Below are 18,905 nucleotides of genomic sequence, written 5' to 3'. Positions count from 1 at the left end.
GGACAGTAGTCAGGAGCTGTTCAACTATAGGACGAGCAAGGGCAGAATGGTGGTAGAATGTGCATTTGGACGTTTAAAGGCGCGCTGGCGCAGTTTACTGACTCGCTTAGACCTCAGCGAAACCAATATTCCCACTGTTATTACTGCTTGCTGTGCGCTCCACAATATCTGTGAGAGTAAGGGGGAGACATTTATGGCGGGGTGGGAGGTTGAGGCAAATCGCCTGGCTGCTGGTTACACGCAGCCAGACACTAGGGTGGTTAGAAGAGCACAGGAGGGTGCGGTACGCATCAGAGAAGCTTTGAAAACCAGTTTCATGACTGGCCAGGCTATGGTGTGAAAGTTCTGTTTGTTTCTCCTTGATGAAACCCCCCGCCCCTTGGTTCACTCTACTTCCCTGTAAGCTAACCACCCTCCCCTCCTCCCTTCGATCACCGCTTGCAGAGGCAATAAAGTCATTGTTGCTTCACATTCATGCATTCTTAATTCATTCATCACACAAATAGGGGGATGACTACCAAGGTAGCCCAGGAGGGGTGGTGGAGGAGGGAAGGAAAATGCCACACAGCACTTTAAAAGTTTACAACTTTAAAATTTATTGAATGCCAGCCTTCTGTTTTTTGGGCAATCCTCTGTGGTGGAGTGGCTGGTTGGCCGGAGGCCCCCCCATCGCGTTCTTGGGCGTCTGGGTGTGGAGGCTATGGAACTTGGGGAGGAGGGCGGATGGTTACACAGGGGCTGTAGTGGCAGTCTGTGCTCCAGCTGCCTTTGCTGCAGCTCAACCATACACTGGAGCATACTTGTTTGATCCTCCAGCAGCCTCAGCATTGAATCCTGCCTCCTCTCATCATGCTGCCACCACATTTGAGCTTCAGCCCTGTCTTCAGCCTGCCACTTACTCTCTTCAGCCCGCCACCTCTCCTCCCGGTCATTTTGTGCTTTCCTGCACTCTGACATTATTTGCCTCCACGCATTCCTCTGTGCTCTGTCAGTGTGGGAGAACAGCATGAGCTCAGAGAACATTTCATCACGACTGCATTTTTTTTTCTTTCTAATCTTCACTAGCCTCTGGGAAGGAGAAGATCCTGTGATCATTGAAACACATGCAGCTGGTGGAGAAAAAAAAAGGGACAGCGGTATTTAAAAAGACACATTTTATAAAACAGTGGCTACACTCTTTCAGGGTAAACCTTGCTGTTAACATTACATACATAGCACATGTGCTTTCGTTACAAGGTCGCATTTTGCCTCCCCCCACAGCGTGGCTACCCCCTCAACCCTTCCCCCTCCCCGTGGCTAACAGGCGGGGAACATCTCTGTTCAGGCACAGGCAAACAGCCCAGCAGGAACGGGCACCTCTGAGTGTCCCCTGAAGAAAAGCACCCTATTTCAACCAGGTGACCATGAATGATATCTCACTCTCCTGATGATAACACAGAGAGATAAAGAACGGATGTTGTTTGAACGCCAGCAAACATACACTGCAATGCTTTGTTGTACAATGATTCCTGAGTATGTGTTACTGGCCTGGAGTGGTAAAGTGTCCTACCATAGAGGACACAATAAGGCTGCCCTCCCCAGAAACCTTTTGCAAAGGCTTTGGGAGTACATCCAGGAGAGCCTCGCCTCATAAGTCATGTGCCCCAGCCCCCTACTCATTTTTGTTGCCTTCCACTGGACTCTCTCCAATTTGTCCGCATCCCTTATGTAGTGGGGGGACTAACTCTGGATGCAATACTCCAGGTGTGGCCTCAACAGTGTCGAATACAGGGGAATAATGACTCTCTTCGATCTGCTGGCAATGCTCCTACTAATACAGCCCAATATGCCACTGGCCTTCTTGGCAATGAGGGCACACTGCTGACTCCTATTCAGCTTCTTGTCCACTGTAATCCCCAGGTCCTTTTCTGCAGAACTGCTGCTTAGCCAATCGCTCCCCAGCCTGTAGTGGTGTGGGATTCTTCTTTCCTTAGTGTAGGACTCTGCACTTGTCCTTGTTGAACCTCATCAGATTTCCTTTGACCCAATCCTCCAATTCGTCTAGGTCACTCTAGACCCTATCCCTACCCTCCAGCCTATCTACCTCCGCCTCCAGCTTAGTGTCATCTGCAAACTTGCTGAAGGTGCAATTCATCCCATCATCCACATCATTAATAAAGATGTTGAACAAAACCGGCCCCAGGACCGACCCCTGGGGCACTCCGCTTCATACCGGCTGCCAACTAGACATCAAGCCATTGATCACTTCCAGTTGAGCCTGACAATCTAGCCAGCTTTCGGTCCACCTGATAGTCCATTCATCCAATCCATACTTCTTTAACCTGCTGGCAAGAATACTGTGGAGAGCATTTCAAAAGTTTTGCTAAAGTCAAAATATATATCACATACACGCTTTCCCCATATCCACAGAGCCATTTATCTCATCATAGAAGGCAATCCGGTTGGTGAGACATGACTTACCCATAGTGAATCCATATTGACTGTTCCTGATCACCTCCCTCTCTTCCAAGTGCTTCAAAATGGATTCCTTTAGGATCTGTTCCATGATTTTTGACGGGGACTGAAGTAAGGCTGACCAGTCTGTAGTTCCCCGGGTTGTCTTTCTTCCCTTTTGTAAATATGGGCACTATATTTATATATTGCCTTTTTCCAATTCTCCAGGACCTCCCCCGATCACCCTTCTTGTTACCCTTCACATCCATTGCTAGCTGCTACTCCAATTGTGCCTTGGACTTCCTGATTACACCACTGCATGCTCTAGCAATATTTTTATACTCTTCCCTAGTCATCGGTCCAAATTTCCACTTCTTTTAAGCTTCCTTTTTGAGTTTAAGCTTACCGAAGATTTCACTGTTAAGCCATGCTGGTCGCCTGCAATATTTGCTATTCTTTCTGAACTTCAGGATGGTTTGTTCCTGCACCCTCAATAAGGCTTCTTTAAAATACAGCCAGCTATCCTGGACTCCTTTCCCCCTCATATTAGCCTCCGAGGGGATCCAGCCCATCGGTTCCCTAAGGGAGTCTGTCTGCTTTTCTAAAGTCCAGGGTCCGTATTTTAGTACTTTCCTTTCTTCCTTTTGTCAGGATCCTGAACTCAACCATCTCATGGTCACTGCTGCCTAGGTGGCCGCCCACTTCTACTTCCCCTACCAATTCTTCCCTGTTTGTAAGCAGCAGGTCAAGAGAAGCACGGCCCCTAGTTGGTTCCTCCAGCACTTGTACCAGGAAGTTGTCCCCAACACTCTCCAAAAACTTCCTGGATTGTCTGTGTATTGCTCTCCCAGCACATGTCAGGGTGATTGAAGTCCCCCATTAGAACCAGGACCTAGGATCTGGAAACTTCAGTTAGTTGTCCGAAGAAAGCCTCATCTACCTCATCCTTCTGATCTGGTGGTCTATAGCACATGCCCACCAGAACATCACTCTTGTTGCTCTCACCTATAAACTTAACCCAAAGACTCTCAACAGGCTTTTCTCCAGTTTCAAAAGGGAGTTCTGGGCAATTATACTGCTCTCTTACATACAGTGCAACTCCTCCACTTTTCTCCCCTGCCTGTCCTTCATGAACAGTTTATACCCATCCATGACAGTGCTGCAGTCATGTGAACTGCCCCACCATGTTTCTATTGTTCCAATCATGTCATAGTTCCTTGATTGTGCCAGGACTTCCAATTCTTCCTGCATATTTCCCAGGCTTCTTGCATTCGTGTACATGCACCGAAGATAACTAGCTGATTGCCCTACTTTCTTAGTATGAATCAGAAGTCTTCCTGTCTTTTACCCTCCTTGTGTTTCCTCCGGGTATAGGAAAGGTGCAGCCCAATGGCCAATGGACAGCAGCCAAAGTGGAAGGGCAAGAAAGCAGAACTTGTGTGGCCAAATGACCAAGAGAGGGAAGTAGAAAGGGAGGTGAAGGTATAGAACAGTGTATAAATAGCGAGGAAAGAGCATTGAAGAGCAAAGGACCTCTATGCTATGTAATGAATGCTGGATAGTAGTAGATGTTAGGGATTGAGAAATGGGCTGTTTTACTAACTAATGTCCACCAGGTGACATGAGAGTCAAAAATGGGAAAGAGACAGCTATAGCAAGAAGAATCCACTAGAGGAGAGCACAGTAACAGGCTGTCATGCTGGGAAATCGACAATAGATGGCAGCAGAGTAGAGGAAATGAAGGGGGGGAATCAGAACTACTGACTAGTGACCAATAGATTTCAGTAGCCAATAAAATAATGGGAAAGTGATACTGTAAAATGGCCACTAGGTGGCAGCATAGAACCATTGGGTTAGAAGGGACTGCAAGGGTCATCTAGTCTGACCCCCTGCCAAGATACAGGATTTGTTGAGTCTCAGCCATCGAAGCCTGATGACTGTCCAGCGTCCAGTTTCTCTACATCCTTTCTATACATTGGTGACCAAAATTGGACACAGTCTCCAGCTGAGGCCTAACCAGAGCCCAGCAGAGTATTACTGTCACCTCCCGAGACTTGCATGCTATGCCTCTGTTAATGAAACCTAAAATTGCATTTGCTTTTTTTGAAACAGCATCACATTGCTGACTCATGTTGAGGTTGTGATCCACCACAACTCCCAGATCTTTCTCAGCAGTGCTGCTGCCAAGCCAGTTATCCCCTATTCTGTATTTGTGCATTTGTTTTTTCTTCCCTAAGTAAAAGCAGGTGGTAAGGGTGATATATAAGCAGCTATTTTCAGAAATGCGCACTAGATGGCAGCATATCTTGAATATTAATAAAGGGCCGGTGTAAGTACATTATAACAGGCCATCACCTTGGACAGGCATCTTCCAAAAACAAAAGCTGGTGTTTGTCCATGATCTCAAATATTTTCCACATAGGATCATTAGACTTAAAAAAAGTTGCAATTCTACAAGTCACACTGAACAAGTCCCATTGGACATTGTTAGCTACAAAGCATCGGAGACACAAAGTGAACCAAGTGGGAGAAAGGTTGAGGTGGGACCATATTAAAAAGCATGAATGCTGAAAACAAAGATGAGGCAGCATTTACACTTTGTAAATCCAAGGGGAAGCTCATTTTCCAAAGGTAGATCAAATGCACTTGCTCATCCCTTCAAGTAACTGCAGGTCTCTTCACTGAGAAAATCCAGTTTCTGCAGAAAGAGGAGAGACAAGAACCTCAGCTGAGGAACCTACGTCCTGGTGGCCAAGCCCTGAGAAATAAGAGCTCATCGCTTCAAGCTTGGGCTGTGCTGTGGTTACAGGTGAGCACCATCTTCCTGACTGCATTTCTATACCACCACCAAACAGGGGCATGAATGTGCTTTGTGAATATTAGAGGGACAAGGTGGTGAGTTAATATCTGATATTGCACTAACTCTTGTTGGTGGAGGAGAGAAGCCTTTGAGCTACACAGAGCTCTTCTTCAGGTGAATATTAGCAGTTTTAGCCTCTCTTTCCCACAGCAGTGCCAATCAGCATTCATAGCACTATTTCACAGAGATAGAGGCTGAGATCCATGTCCTGTGAGGAGGGTGGAGAAGTTATTCCTTCTCCTACAGGGCACTGAAATGTGGAATATACCAGGAATCATTGTTAGAATAATTTGCATTTATTCTAACAGAAGATCAATGCCTAAGGAAAATAGACTGCAGCGGATATCTCAGTTCAACATTTTAGTTGATGTATTTATTGATTTCTGACTCCTAAGTCATGGCATGATTCTGGCAGTTGCCAGAAGTGAAATACTGCATTTAAACGTCATTGTTCAGCTTCAGTATGTCACTAGATGGGATACGACAGTAGATAAAGAGTTTGATCTGCATATCATTACTCGGCTACCAAAGAGAAATGGCCTGTTATATTAGTCATTGCTCTGATACGGCATAGGGTTGTCTACATGGATACAAAAGATCTGTTCTTGAACTGTGACTCCTTGCACTTTGACTAAAGTCAACACTTAGCCTTAAAACTTCAGCTGGTAACCAGGAGAGGGAGGGGAGTTTCTGAATATTTACTGAATTAATTAACACTTGATTAGCTTTCAGCTCTATATTCTTCCAATTCAGTTGCACAGTTTGCTTTATTATTCCTAGACTCAACCCATGGCAGACAGAAACCAGAGAAACCAAACGGCTGTCACAGAATTTATCCTCCTGGGATTCGGGGATCTCCCTGAACTGAAAATTCTTCTCTTCCTCATGTTCTTAGTGATCTACATGGCAACTATGTTCGGGAACATGCTCATCACTGCACTAGTTGTGGCTGATCAGCACCTTCACAGCCCCATGTACTTCTTCCTGGGGAACTTGTCCTGCCTGGAGACCTGCTACACCTCGACCATCCTGCCCCGGATGCTGGCCAGTCTCCTGACTGGGGACAAAACCATCTCATTCAGTGGCTGCATCACACAACTGTATTTCTTTTGTGCTCTGGCTGCTACGGAATGCTGTCTCTTAGCAGTGATGTCTTATGATCGGTATTTAGCGATATGTAAACCCCTGCACTATTCAACTCTTATGAATACCAGGTTTTGCCTCCAGTTGACTGCTGGGTCATGGTTAAATGGTTGTTTGGTTACTGACATCTTTGTATTATTCATGTCACAGTTAACATTCTGTGGCCCAAATGAAATTGACCATTTCTACTGTGATCTCATCCCATTGATAAAACTCTCCTGCGGGGACTCACACCTGATCATATTGTTGAATTTCATACTATCCTGTATATTCACGCTACCTGCATTTCTACTAACCCTGACGTCCTATGTGTGTATCATTGCCACCATCCTGAGAATCCCTTCCACCACAGGGAGGCAGAAGGCATTTACCACCTGCTCCTCTCACCTCATTGTGGTGACAATTTTCTATGGAACCCTAATGATTGTCTACATGCTACCGAAACATGAGACACTGAGAGACCTAAACAAAGTGCTCTCTCTTTGCTACACAGTCCTGACTCCCCTGGTTAACCCCCTCATCTACAGCCTGAGAAACAGAGAGGTCAAGGAAGCCTTGAGCAAAGCAGTCAGTAAATATGTGGCTTTCAAGAAAACATGCAGAGAATCCTAGATAACAACTTTGCCGAAATCACCCAGGCAGCTGTGAAAACCTCAGGCTATCACCCCCAGTGAAAATGAGTTGAAAACCCCCATTAAAAATCTCACCACTATTGTGAAAAAAATGGAGATGATCTGTATGGAGTTACTGACCCATGTTTACAGTTCCGTGCTGTCTCCATGTGTCAGAGTTCCCGCCCCACTTTGAACTCTAGGGTACAGATGTGGGGACCCGCATGAAAGACCCCCTAAGCTTATTTCTACCATCTTAGGGTAAAACTTGCCCAAGGCACAAATTCTTTACCCTTGGAGGGTACATTGCCACCACCAAGTGATTTAACAAAGATTCAGGGAAAGGACCACTTGGAGTTCCTATTCCCCCAAAATATCCCCCCAAGCCCTTACACCCCTCTTCTTGGGGAGGCCTGAGAATAACCTAGATGAGCACAGACCAGCCTTGGGTTTTTAGGGTCCTAAAATCAGATTCTTTTAAAAAAGAGCTTTATTAGAAGAACAAAATAAAGATAAAAGTACAACTCTGTATAATTAGAATGGAAGATAATCTCACAGGCAGTCAGATTCATATGTGGACATCTCCAATCAGGGGACACAGTCACAGGGGCTAATCACATCAGCCACACTACCAGAGGGCTCGTTCACCTGCACATCTACCAATGTGACATATGCCATCATGTGCCAGCAATGCCCCTCTGCCATGTACATTGGCCAAACCGGACAGTCTCTACGTAAGAGAATAAATGGACACAAATCCGATGTCAAGAATGATAACATTCAAAAACCAGTCGGAGAACACTTCAGTCTCTCTGGCCACTCGATTACAGACCTAAAAGTCACAATATTAGAACAACAAAATTTCAAAAACAGATTCCAACGAGAGACTGCTGAATTGGAATTAATTTAGAAACTGGACACCATTAAATTAGGCTTGAATAAAGACTGGGAGTGGATGTGTCATTACAGAAAGTAAAACTATTTCCCCATGTTTATTCCCCCCCCCCCCACTGTTCCTCACACGTTCTTGTCAACTGCTGGAAATGGCCCATCTTGATTATCACTGCAAAAGCTTTTTTCCCCCCTCTCCCTCTCCTGCTTGTAATAGCTCATCTTAACTGATCACTCGTGTTATATTGTGTTTGGTAACACCCATGGTTTTATGTTCTCTGTGTATATGAAATCGTCCTACTGTATTTTCCACTGCATGCATCTGATGAAGTGGGCTGTAGCCCATGAAAGCTTATGCTCAAATATATTTGTTAGTCTCTAAGGTGCCACAAGTACTCCTGTTCTTTTTATGCAGGATGATGGTATTTTTGTCCACGGTCTTGGTTAAACATTCACCCTATGTGAGGAGTGTGTACGGCATTTGAAAATGCACAGAGCTGACATTGTATAAGGCACAAAATCCACTAACGATCCAAGTAAATCCCTATGTCTATTCCCTGTTCATTGTTTCTCAATGTTAGATCATAAAGTTTTGTAATCTAATTCAGACAGTCAAATGGAAATAAAACACAATGTGTGGCATCATATTTTTTGCTGCAGTTCTTAAGTCCCTAAGGACACAATGGAAAATGCAGCCTGAACTCGGGTCAGTGTTGTCCATCTAAGTGGAAGGACCAGGGAGGGAGGTGGCCATTACCATGTTTCTATCATGGAGATTAACTGGGCATGAGGCAGAATGGAGACAATTTTAACGAATTTTTTATTTCCATAAAAAACCCATTTTTGATCAAAATCATTTTTATGTTTATATTAATTGTGATTATTGCCATCATACCCCTCTGCAAACCCACCTTCACTGCACTCCCACAGGCTGGATGCAAACAGCCATGCCCCAGCAGTGACCTCTGGACACTTCACCAGGAACAGCTTCATAGCTCTTATCTGGGCTATGCCCGGCTGGGACCAGCTTCAACAAAGCACGTGCACCAGGCTCACAGGGCCCTTGGAGGCAGGGAGGTTGGGCAAACAAAGAGGTAGACTCACAAGCCGGGGGCACTGGGACTGCCCAGACCCAGCTGGGGGTTTGCCAGGGCACCCGTAGAACTGAGGCCGTTCCTGGGGGCGGGTCTGTCAACCGGGCACCGAGGAGGGACTTGGCCTGTGGCTCTGCAGGACAGAAGCTGCTTTGCTGCTGCCAATGGTACAGAGCAGTTCAAAGGGAGGGGACGTGTTACACTGAGTGTCCCCAAAACTGACTGCAACGAGTGCCCGTCCCGAGGGGCCTAGTTCTCAGGGCACGGTGTCCAGTCAGTCCTAATTGCCTTAGACAGCTCTGCTGCATGCAGGGCCCTCTCCTCAGGGCATGTGTCAAGCTATGGCGAGAGGAAGCAGCTACCACCTACCAACGGGCAGAACTCCTGTGAGGTCACAATGGCAGTGCTGGTTCAGCCAGTGGGAGCACGTCAGGGCTTGGCCAGAGGCAGGGGACTGGTGAGAACAGAAGGACTTCACCACTGCGCAAAGGATTTTCCAAGGGCCCTAATGGAGTTACACACCCAAATCCCTGTGAAATGGGAGTTGGGCACTTAAGACCCTTAGACACCTCTGAGAATCTCAGCATGGAAAGCCGCTGGGATTCTGTTATGGTAGGTTCAATCTATGCATTTCCCTTGGAAACAGAAATGCACTGGACTGATGCGGTACCCCTGCTAAACCTCTGAGAGCCGCTGCTGTTGTTGTAGGTGCTGTTGTAGCCACTAATGTTGCAAACATGCTGTTGTACGATTTGGTTCTCAGTGGCTATAATTTGGAACAGCGCACAGCTAGCAATAGGTAAGAAATGTTCTCTAGGGTGACTAGAGGTCAGAGGAATGGGAAAGTTGCAGCCCTGATGACCAATGGCCAACGGATAGCAGCCAAAGTGGAAGGGCAAGAAAGGAGAAATGATGATGCCAAATGACTACCCGAGGGAAGAGGAAAGGGAAGTGAAGCTATATAACACTGTATAAGTGGTGAGGAAAGGGTCCTGAAGAGATAAGGGCCTCTATGCATGCAATGAACTGTGGATAGTAGCAAGTGTTGCGGAGTGAGAAGTGGGCAGTTCTGTAAATGATGGCCAGCAAGTGACAAGAGTCAAGAACTGGAAAGAGGCAGCTATAGAATAATCCATTAGAGGAGAGCAGAGTAACAGTCTATCATGCTGGGAAATGACCACTAGATGGCAGCAGAGTAGTGGGAATGGGAGGGGATGTCAGAAATATTGACTAGTGACCAATAGATTTCAGTAGCCAACACAATAATGGGAAAATTATACTGTTAAATGTCAGAGGGGTAGCCGTGTTAGTCTGTATCCACAAAAACAATGAGGAGTCCGGTGGCCCCTTAAAAGCTAACAGATTTATTTGGGCATAAGCTTTTGTGGGTAAAAAACCACTTCTTCAGATGCATGGAGTGAAAATTACAGATCCAAGCATAAATATACTGGTACATGAAGAGAAGGGAGTTATCTTACAAGTGGAGAACCAGTGATGACAAGGCCAATTCAATCGGAGTGGATGTGGTCCACTCCCAATAATTGATGAGGAGGTGTCAATACCCAGAGAGGAAATTTGCTTTTGTAGTGAGCCAGCCACTCCCAGTCCTTGTTTAAGCCCAAATTAATGGTGTTAAATTTGGAAATGAATTGTAGCTCTGCAGTTTCTCTTTGAAGTCTGTTTTTGGAGTTTTTTTGTTGCAGGATGGCTACTTTTAAATCTGTTATTGAATGTCTAGCGAGATTGAGGTGTTCTCCTACTGGCTTTTGTATGTTACCATTCCTGATGTCTGATTTGTGTCCATTTATTCTTTTACGTAGAGACTGACTGGTTTGGCCAATGTACATGGCAGAGGGGCATTTCTGGCACATGATGGCATAAATTACATTAATAGATATTCAGGTAAATGAGCCCCTGATGGTGTGGCTGATGTGGTTGGAGATGGTGTTGCTAGAGTAGATATGGGGACAGAGTAGGCAACAGGGTTTGTTACAGGGACTGGTTCCTGGGTTAGTGTTGCTGTGGTGTGGTGTGTAGTTGCTGGTGAGTATTTGCTTCAGGTTGGAGGGCTTTCTGTAAGCGAGGACTGGCCTGTCTCCCAAGTTCTGTGAGAGTGAGGGATCGTTTTCCAGGAGACGTTGTAGATCGTTGATGATGAGCTGGAGAGGTTTTACCTGGGGGCTGTACGTGATGGCCACTGGTGTTCTGTTATTTCCCTTGTTGGGTCTGTCTTGTAGTTGGTGACTTCTGGGTACCCCTCTCACTCTGTCAATCTGTTTCTTCACTTCCCCAGGTGGGTATTGCCAGAAGTGAAATACAGCATTTAAGCATCATTGTTAAGCCCCAGTATGTCACTAGATGGGGTATGATAGTAGATAAAGAAATGGTCTGATCTGTCATGTCAGTACTCAGCTACCAGAGGAATGGGCTATGGTTACAGTAGTTATTGCTCTGATCATGGCAGAGGGAGTTCTACATGGGTACCAATATCCTGTTCTCGAAGTGAGACTCCTGGCACTTGCTCTGAATTCTACATTTAGCCTTAAAATCAGCCTTTAACCAGAAGAGGAAGGGGAGTTTCTGAATATTTATGCAATTAATTTAGGAGACTTGATTAACTTTTAACTCTATGTTCTTCCAATTCAATTGAACAGTTTCTTTTATTATTCCAAGACTCATCCCATGGCAGACAGAAACTGGAGAAACCAAATGGCTGTCACAGAATTTATCCTTCTGGGATTCGGGGATCTTCCTGACCTGCAAATTCTTCTCTTCCTCATGTTCCTAGTGATCTACATGGCAACCTTGGCCAGGAACACCCTCATCGTGGTGCTCATTGTGACTGACTGGCACCTTCACAGCCCCATGTACTTCTTCCTGGGGAACTTGTCCTGCTTCGAGATCTGCTACACCTTGACCATCCTGCCCAGGTTGCTGGCCAGTCCCCTGACTGGGGACAAAACCATCTCAGTCAGTGGCGTTATCACTCAACTGTATTTCTCTCATTCTCTGGTGGCTACAGAATGCTGTCTCCTAGCAGTGATGTCTTATGATTGGTATTTAGTAATATGTAAACCCTGCACTATTCAACTCTTATGAATACCAAGTCTTGCCTCCAGTTGGCTGCTGGGTCCTGGTTAAATGGTTGTTTGGCTACTACCAACTTTGTCTTATTCCTATCACAGTTAACATTCTGTGGCCCGAATGAAATTGACCATTTCTATTGTGATGCCATCCCGTTTATGGAACTCTCATGAAGTGACACACACTGGTTAGTATTGTTCCATTTCATACTATCCTGTGTATTCACCCTGCCTCCATTACGACTAACCCTGACATCCTACGTGTGTATCATTGCCACCATCCTGAGAATCCCTTCCACCACCAGGAGGCAGAAGGCGTTTGAAAATCCACAGAGCTGACATTGGTAAGGCACAAAATCCACTATCAGAGTAAATCCCTATGTATATCAAAGAATCATAGAATATTGGGGGTGGAAGAGATGTCAGGTCATCTAGCCCAACCCCCTGCTCAAAGCAGGACCAACACCAAGTCAATCATCCCAGCCAGGGCTTTGTCAAGTCAGGCCTTAAAAACTTCTAAGGAAGGCGATTCCACCACCTCCCTAGGTAACCCATTCCAGTGCTTCACCACTCTCCTCGTGAAATAGTATTTCCTAGTATCCAACCTAGATCTCCCCCACCGCAACTTGAGACCACTGCTTCTTTTTCTGTCATCTGCCACCACTGAGAACAGCCAAGCTCCATCCTCTTTGGAACCTCCCCTTCAGGTAGTTGAAGGCTGCTATCAAATCCTCCCTCACTCTTCTCTTCTGCAGACTAAATAACCCCAGTTCCCTCAGCCTCTCCTCCTAAGTCATGTGCCCCAGCCCCCTAATCATTTTTGTTGCCCTTGGTTGGACTCTCTCCAATTTGTCCACATCCCTTCTATAGTGGGAGGAACCAAACTGGATGCAATACTCCAGGTGTGGCCTCACCAGTGCCAAATAGAGGAGAATAATCACTTCCCTCGATCTGCTGGCAATGCTCCTACTAATACAGCCCAATATGCCTTTGACCTTCTTGGCAACAAGGGCACAATGCTGACTCATATCCAGCTTCTCATCCACTATAATCCTCAGGTCCTTTTCTGCAGAACTGCCACTTAACCAGTCGGTCCCCAGCCTGTAGCAGTGCATGGGATTCTTCCTTCCTAAGTGCAGGACTCTGCACTTGTCCTTGTTGAACCTCATCAGATTTCTTTTGGCCCAATCCTCCAATTTGTCTTGGTTACACTGGACCCTATCCCTACCCTCCAGCATACCTACCTCTCCCCACAGCTTAGTGTCATCTGTGAACTTGCTGAGGGTGCAATTCATCCCACTATCCACATCATTAATAAAGAGGTTGAACAAAACCGGCCCCAGGACCGACCTCTGGGGCATTTCCCTTGACCCCTGTTCATTGTTTCTCTGTTAGATAATAAAGTCATCAAATTTAGACAGTCTAATACAAATAAAACACAATGGATGACATGTTGGTCCCGACAGATCATTTCTTACTTCCCTAAAGACACAGTAGAGAATCCAGGAAGAGCTCAGGCCAGTGTTGTCCATCTAAGTGAAAGGACCAGGGAGGGAAGTTGCCATAACCATGTTCCCATCAAAGAGTTTCTAAGAGGTGGAGTGGAGACAATTTTTGATCAATTTTTATTTTAATAAAAAACCATTTTTGATCAGAATTAATGTTTGGACAATGAAAATAGTAACTCCTGGTGCAGCATAGATGGGGACTTAAGCCTGGGAAATATTCCACCCCTGAAATTGTGCTTATTGCCATCCTCACCATATCCCCCTGCAAACCAGCTACCACCATTGCACTAACACATGCCGGATGCAAACAGCCAGGTCCCAGCAATGACCTCTTGACACTTCACCAGGAACAGCTTCATCGCTCTTATCTAGGCTAAGCCCAGCTGTGACCAGCTCCAGCAAAGCACCAGTTTCGGGCTCACAGGACCCTTGGAGGCAGGGGGGTTGGGCAGACAAAGAGATAGACTCACAAACCAGGGCCACTGGGACTGTCCAGACCCAGCTGGGGGTTTGCTAAGGCACACGTAGAACGCAGGACATTTCTGGGGTTGGGTCTGTCAAACGGCCAGCGAGGAGGGACTTGACCTGTGGCCCTCAGGGCAGCAGCTGCTCTGCCTCCACCAACTGCACAGAGCAGTTCAAAGGGAGGGGACCTGTTACAATGAGTGTCCCGAAAACTGACTGCAACAAGTGCCCGTCCCGAGAGGGCTAGTTCTCAGGGCACCATGTCCAGCCAGCCTCAGGTACCACAGACAGCTCTGCTCCATGCAGGGTCCCCTGCTCAGGGAATGAGGCAACCTATGGTGAGAGGAAGCGGCTACCACCTACCAATAGACAGAACTCCTGTCATGCCAAAATGGCAGTGCTGGCTTAGTCAGTGGGAGCACGTCAGGGCTTGGCCAGAGGCAGGGGAGCTGGGCACCAGTGAGCACGGTAGAATTTCAGCACTGCGGAAAGGATTTTCCAAGGATCCGAATGGAGTTAGGCACCCACATCCCTGTGAAATGGCAGTTGAATGCTTAACTCCCTTATCAGGGAGTAGCCGTGTTAGCCTGTATCCACAAAAAAACACTGAGTCTTTAAGGTGCCACCTGACTCCTCATTGTTTAACTCCCTTAGACGCCTCTGAGAATCTCAGCCTGGAGAACCAGTGAGATTCTGTTATGGTCGGTTCAATCTGTGCATTTCCATTGGAAACAGACACCACAGCAACAGAAATGCACTGGACTGATGGGAAACCCCTGCGAAACCTTTGAGAGCTTCCACTGTTGGGTGTGCTGTTGTAGCCACTAACGTTCCATTCAAACTGTTCTACGATTTGGTTCTCTGTGGCTCTAATTTGGAACAGCGCACACCTAGCAGTAGGTAAGAAATGAGGAAAGATGTGATTATGCCCTTTAGGGTCACTAGAGGGCAGGGGAATGAAAATGTGCAGCCATGCTGACCAATGGCCAATGGATAGCAGTCAAAGCAGAAGGGCAAGAAAGGAGAAGTTTTGTTGCCAAATGACCATCAGAGGGAAGTGGAAAGGGAGGTGAAGCTGTATAATGGCATATAAGTGGTGAGGAATGGGCCTCTAGGTTTGTAATGATAGTAGCAGATGTTGAGGAATGAGAAAGGGGCTGTTATACACGCAGTCCTTGGACTTAAGACACAATTGGTTCCTGAAAATCACGTCTTAAGTCGAAATGTCCTAACTCGGAACCGAGAGTTGTAAAGTCGAAACCAGCATTGTAAAGTGGATTTTATATTTCAATTTATAAATGTCATAAGTGCCCTTTGTCTTAACTCAAACGTCATAAAGTCGAGGACTGCCTGCACAAAATAATGGCCAGCATGTGACAAGAGTCAAGAACTGGAAAGAGGCAGCTATAGCAAGAAGAATCCACTAGAAGAGAGCAGAATAACAGGCCGTCATGCTGGAAAATGAACACTAGATTGCAGCAGAGTAGAGGAAATGAGGGGGGGGGGTGCAGAAATATTGACTAATGACCAATAGATTTGAGTAGCCAACACAATAATGGACAAGTTATACTGTAAAATGGCCACTAGGTGGCAGCATGTTGTAAGGGTGAGATAAGAGCAGCTATTTTCAGAAGTACCCACTAGATAGCAGCATATATTTAATATTCATAAAGGTGTGGTGGGAGTACATTATAACCGTCCATCATCTTGGAAAGGCATCTTCCAAAAATATAAGCTCATGTTTGTTCATCATAAAAATATTTTCCATATAGGATCATTAGAATTAAAAAAAATGCAATTGTACAAGTCACACTGTACAAGTCCCATTGGGTATTGTTAGCCACAAAGCTTTGGAGACACAAAACGAACCATGTGGGAGAAAGGTTGAAGTGGGACCGTATTAAAAAGTGTGAAGACCGAATACAAATAGGAGGGAGAATTTACACTTTTTAAATCGAAGGGGAAGCTCATTTTCCAGACATAGATCAACTGTACGTGCTCATTCCTTCAGGTACCTGCAGGTCTCTTCAGTGAGAAAATCCAGTTTCTACAGGAAGAGGAGAGACAAGAACATCAGCTGAGGATCCCGAGTCCAAGTGGCCGAGCCCTAAGAAATAAGAGCTCATCGCTTCAAGCTTGGGCTGTGCTGTGGTTACAGGTGAGCACCATCTTCCTGACTGCATTTCTATACCACCACCAAATAGGGGCATGAATGTGCTTTGTGAATATTAGAGGGACAAGGTGGGTGAGATAATATCTTTTATTGGACCAGCTTCTGTTGGTGAATGAGAGAAGTTTTTGAACGACACAGAGCTCTTCTTCAGATTAATATATGTAGTTTTAGGTTCACCTTCCCACAGCAGTGCCAGTCAGCGTTCACAGCAGCATTTCACAGAGATGGAGCTTGCGATCCATGTATTGTGACAAGTCCTCAGTTGGGGATCTGCCCCACTGACACAAATGGAGCTACCTTGACTTACACCAGCTGGGGATCTGGCTCAGTGTGCCCAATTGGGTGGCAAGTGGTGCTAGAATCTTACTAGCCTGGATCACATGTGCCAGATTGTTTCTAGACTCCTAGTTCAGAGACAGCATCTTTCCCCCCCCACACCCACCCCCACACCTACCCCCAGTGCCTTTCTTGTTCCTGTATTTTCATCCCACAATCATTATGGAGTGCAGAGGGTCACTCCCCACTTAGGGTTGAACATGAACCTGGTTTTGCCCCTTCCTAAGATCCACCCTCCAAAGAGCTGTATTTTATTACTGCACCAGTCAACATCAGGCAACAGAAAAGGCATTGCCAGTCTCTGACAACATCACCATCACGCCCAGAGGAACTAAGGGAGAATTTACGCCACTTCAGAATTTATGGCATAAACTGATCTCTTGTGAGGGGCTGAAAATTATTCCTTCTCCGACAGGGCACTGAAATGCTGAATAGACCAGAATATATGGTTAGACTAATTTCCATTAATTCTAACAGAAGATTGTGCCTAAGGGTACTAGACTGCACTGGAAATCTCAGTCCAAAGTATTGGTTGATGTATTTATTGATTTTGACTCTGGTCATTGCCAGAAGCGAAATACAGCATTTAAGGATCATTGTTAAGCTCTAGTATGTTACTAGATGGGATATGACAGTAGATAAAGAAGTGGTCTGATCTGTCTTATCAGTACTCGGATACCAGAGAAATGGCCTGTTATATTAGTCATTGCTCTGATATGGCAGAAGGAGGTCTACATTAATACCAATGATGTGTCCTCGGACTGAAACTCCTGGCACTTAGCTCTGAAGTCAACATTTAGTCTAAAACTTTCAGCCTGTAACCAAGAGTGGAAGGTGCGTTTCTGAATATTTATGCAATTAATTCACGAAACTTGATTAACTTTTAACTCTATGTTCTTCCAATTCAATTGCACAGTTTGTTTTCTTGTTCCTTGACTCAACCCATGGCAGACAGAGACTGGAAAAATCAAACAGTTGTCACAGAATTCATCTTCCTGGGATTCGGGGATCTCCCTGATCTGAAAATTCTTCTCTTCCTCATGTTCCTAGTGATCTACATTGCAACCGTGACTGGGAACATGCTCATCACTGCACTAGTTGTGACTGATCAGCACCTTCACACCCCCATGTACTTCTTCCTGGGGAACTTGTCCTGCTTGGAGACCTGCTACACCTCAACCATCCTGCCCCGGATGCTGGCCAGTCTGCTGACTGGGGACAGAACCATCTCATTCAGTGGCTGCATCACACAACTGTATTTCTTTTGTGCTCTGGCAGCTACAGAATGCTGTCTCCTAGCAGCGATGTCTTATGATCGGTATTTAGCAATATGTAAACCCCTGCACTATTCAACTCTTATGAATACCAGGTTTTGCCTCCAGTTGACTGCTGGGTCATGGTTAAATGGTTGTTTGGCTACTGCAATCTTTGTATTATTCATGGCTTATTTAATATTCTGTGGCCCGAATGAAATTGACCATTTCTATTGTGATTTCATCCCATTGATAAAACTTTCCTGCAGTGACACATACCTGATCATATTTCTGGATTTTGTACTGGCCTGTGTATTCACCCTGCCTCCATTCCTACTAACACTGACATCCTATGTGTGTATCCTCACAACCATCCTGAGAATCCCTTCCACCACTGGGAGGCAAAAGGCCTTTTCCACCTGCTCCTCCCATCTCATCGTGGTGACGATTTACTATGGAACCTTAATGATTGTCTACGTGCTACCGAAACGCGACACATTAAACATCCTAAACAAAGTGCTCTCTCTTTGCTACACAGTCCTGACTCCCCTGGTTAACCCCCTCATCTACAGCCTGAGAAACAGAGAGGTCAAGGAAGCCTTGAGCAAAGCAGTCAGTAAATATGTGGCTTTCACAAAAACAGGCAGAGTATCCTAGATTATAACTTAGCCTAAATCACCCAGGCAGCTTTGAAAACCTCAGGCTATCAGCCTCCACTGAAGTTCATTTGAAATCCCCCATTGAAAATCTCACCACTAATGTGAAAAAAATGGAGATGATCTGTATGGAGTCACTGAGACAGTGTTGGCAGTCCCGTGCTGTCTCCATGTAACGGAACACAGAGGAAAGTGAGATTGCGGACAGCTCTGTCACGCTCTCGTGTTCAGCACTGACACACGCAGAATGATGGTATTTTTCTCCATAGTCTTGTCTTAACATTCACCCTCTGTGAGGAGCGTGTACAGCGTCTGAAACTGCACAGCGCTGACATTGAGTAAGGCACAAAATCCACTAACGATCAAAGTAAATCCCTGTGTATATCCACTGTTCATTGT

General features: G+C 45.7%; 2 protein-coding genes across 3 annotated transcripts; both read left to right on the top strand.

The window, feature by feature from the left end:
* The first annotated feature begins 4,232 nt into the window (after positions 1-4,232).
* Positions 4,233-7,048, top strand: LOC102930259 (olfactory receptor 10A7). 2 transcript variants are annotated; one of them, XM_043527872.1, is made up of 2 exons: positions 4,233-4,240; positions 6,103-7,048. In XM_043527872.1, exons 1-2 carry the CDS (start codon positions 4,233-4,235, stop codon positions 7,046-7,048), a joined length of 954 nt encoding a protein of 317 aa, XP_043383807.1. The 2 variants fall into 2 exon arrangements, with proteins under 2 accessions (XP_043383807.1, XP_027674256.2); XM_027818455.3 differs by lacking the exon at positions 4,233-4,240 and having other exon boundaries at positions 6,080-7,048.
* A 10,440-nt stretch (positions 7,049-17,488) lies between these two features.
* On the top strand, positions 17,489-18,507 carry LOC114018565 (olfactory receptor 6N1-like). Its single transcript, XM_037914480.2, is given in 2 exon segments — positions 17,489-17,506; positions 17,509-18,507. Coding segments are annotated over 2 exon segments (1,017 nt in total).
* Positions 18,508-18,905: the final 398 nt, after the last annotated feature.

This window comes from Chelonia mydas, chromosome 14 (genome assembly GCF_015237465.2).
Source record: "Chelonia mydas isolate rCheMyd1 chromosome 14, rCheMyd1.pri.v2, whole genome shotgun sequence".
NCBI lineage: Eukaryota > Metazoa > Chordata > Testudines > Cheloniidae > Chelonia > Chelonia mydas.
This window is presented reverse-complemented; position numbering and strand designations above follow the sequence as displayed.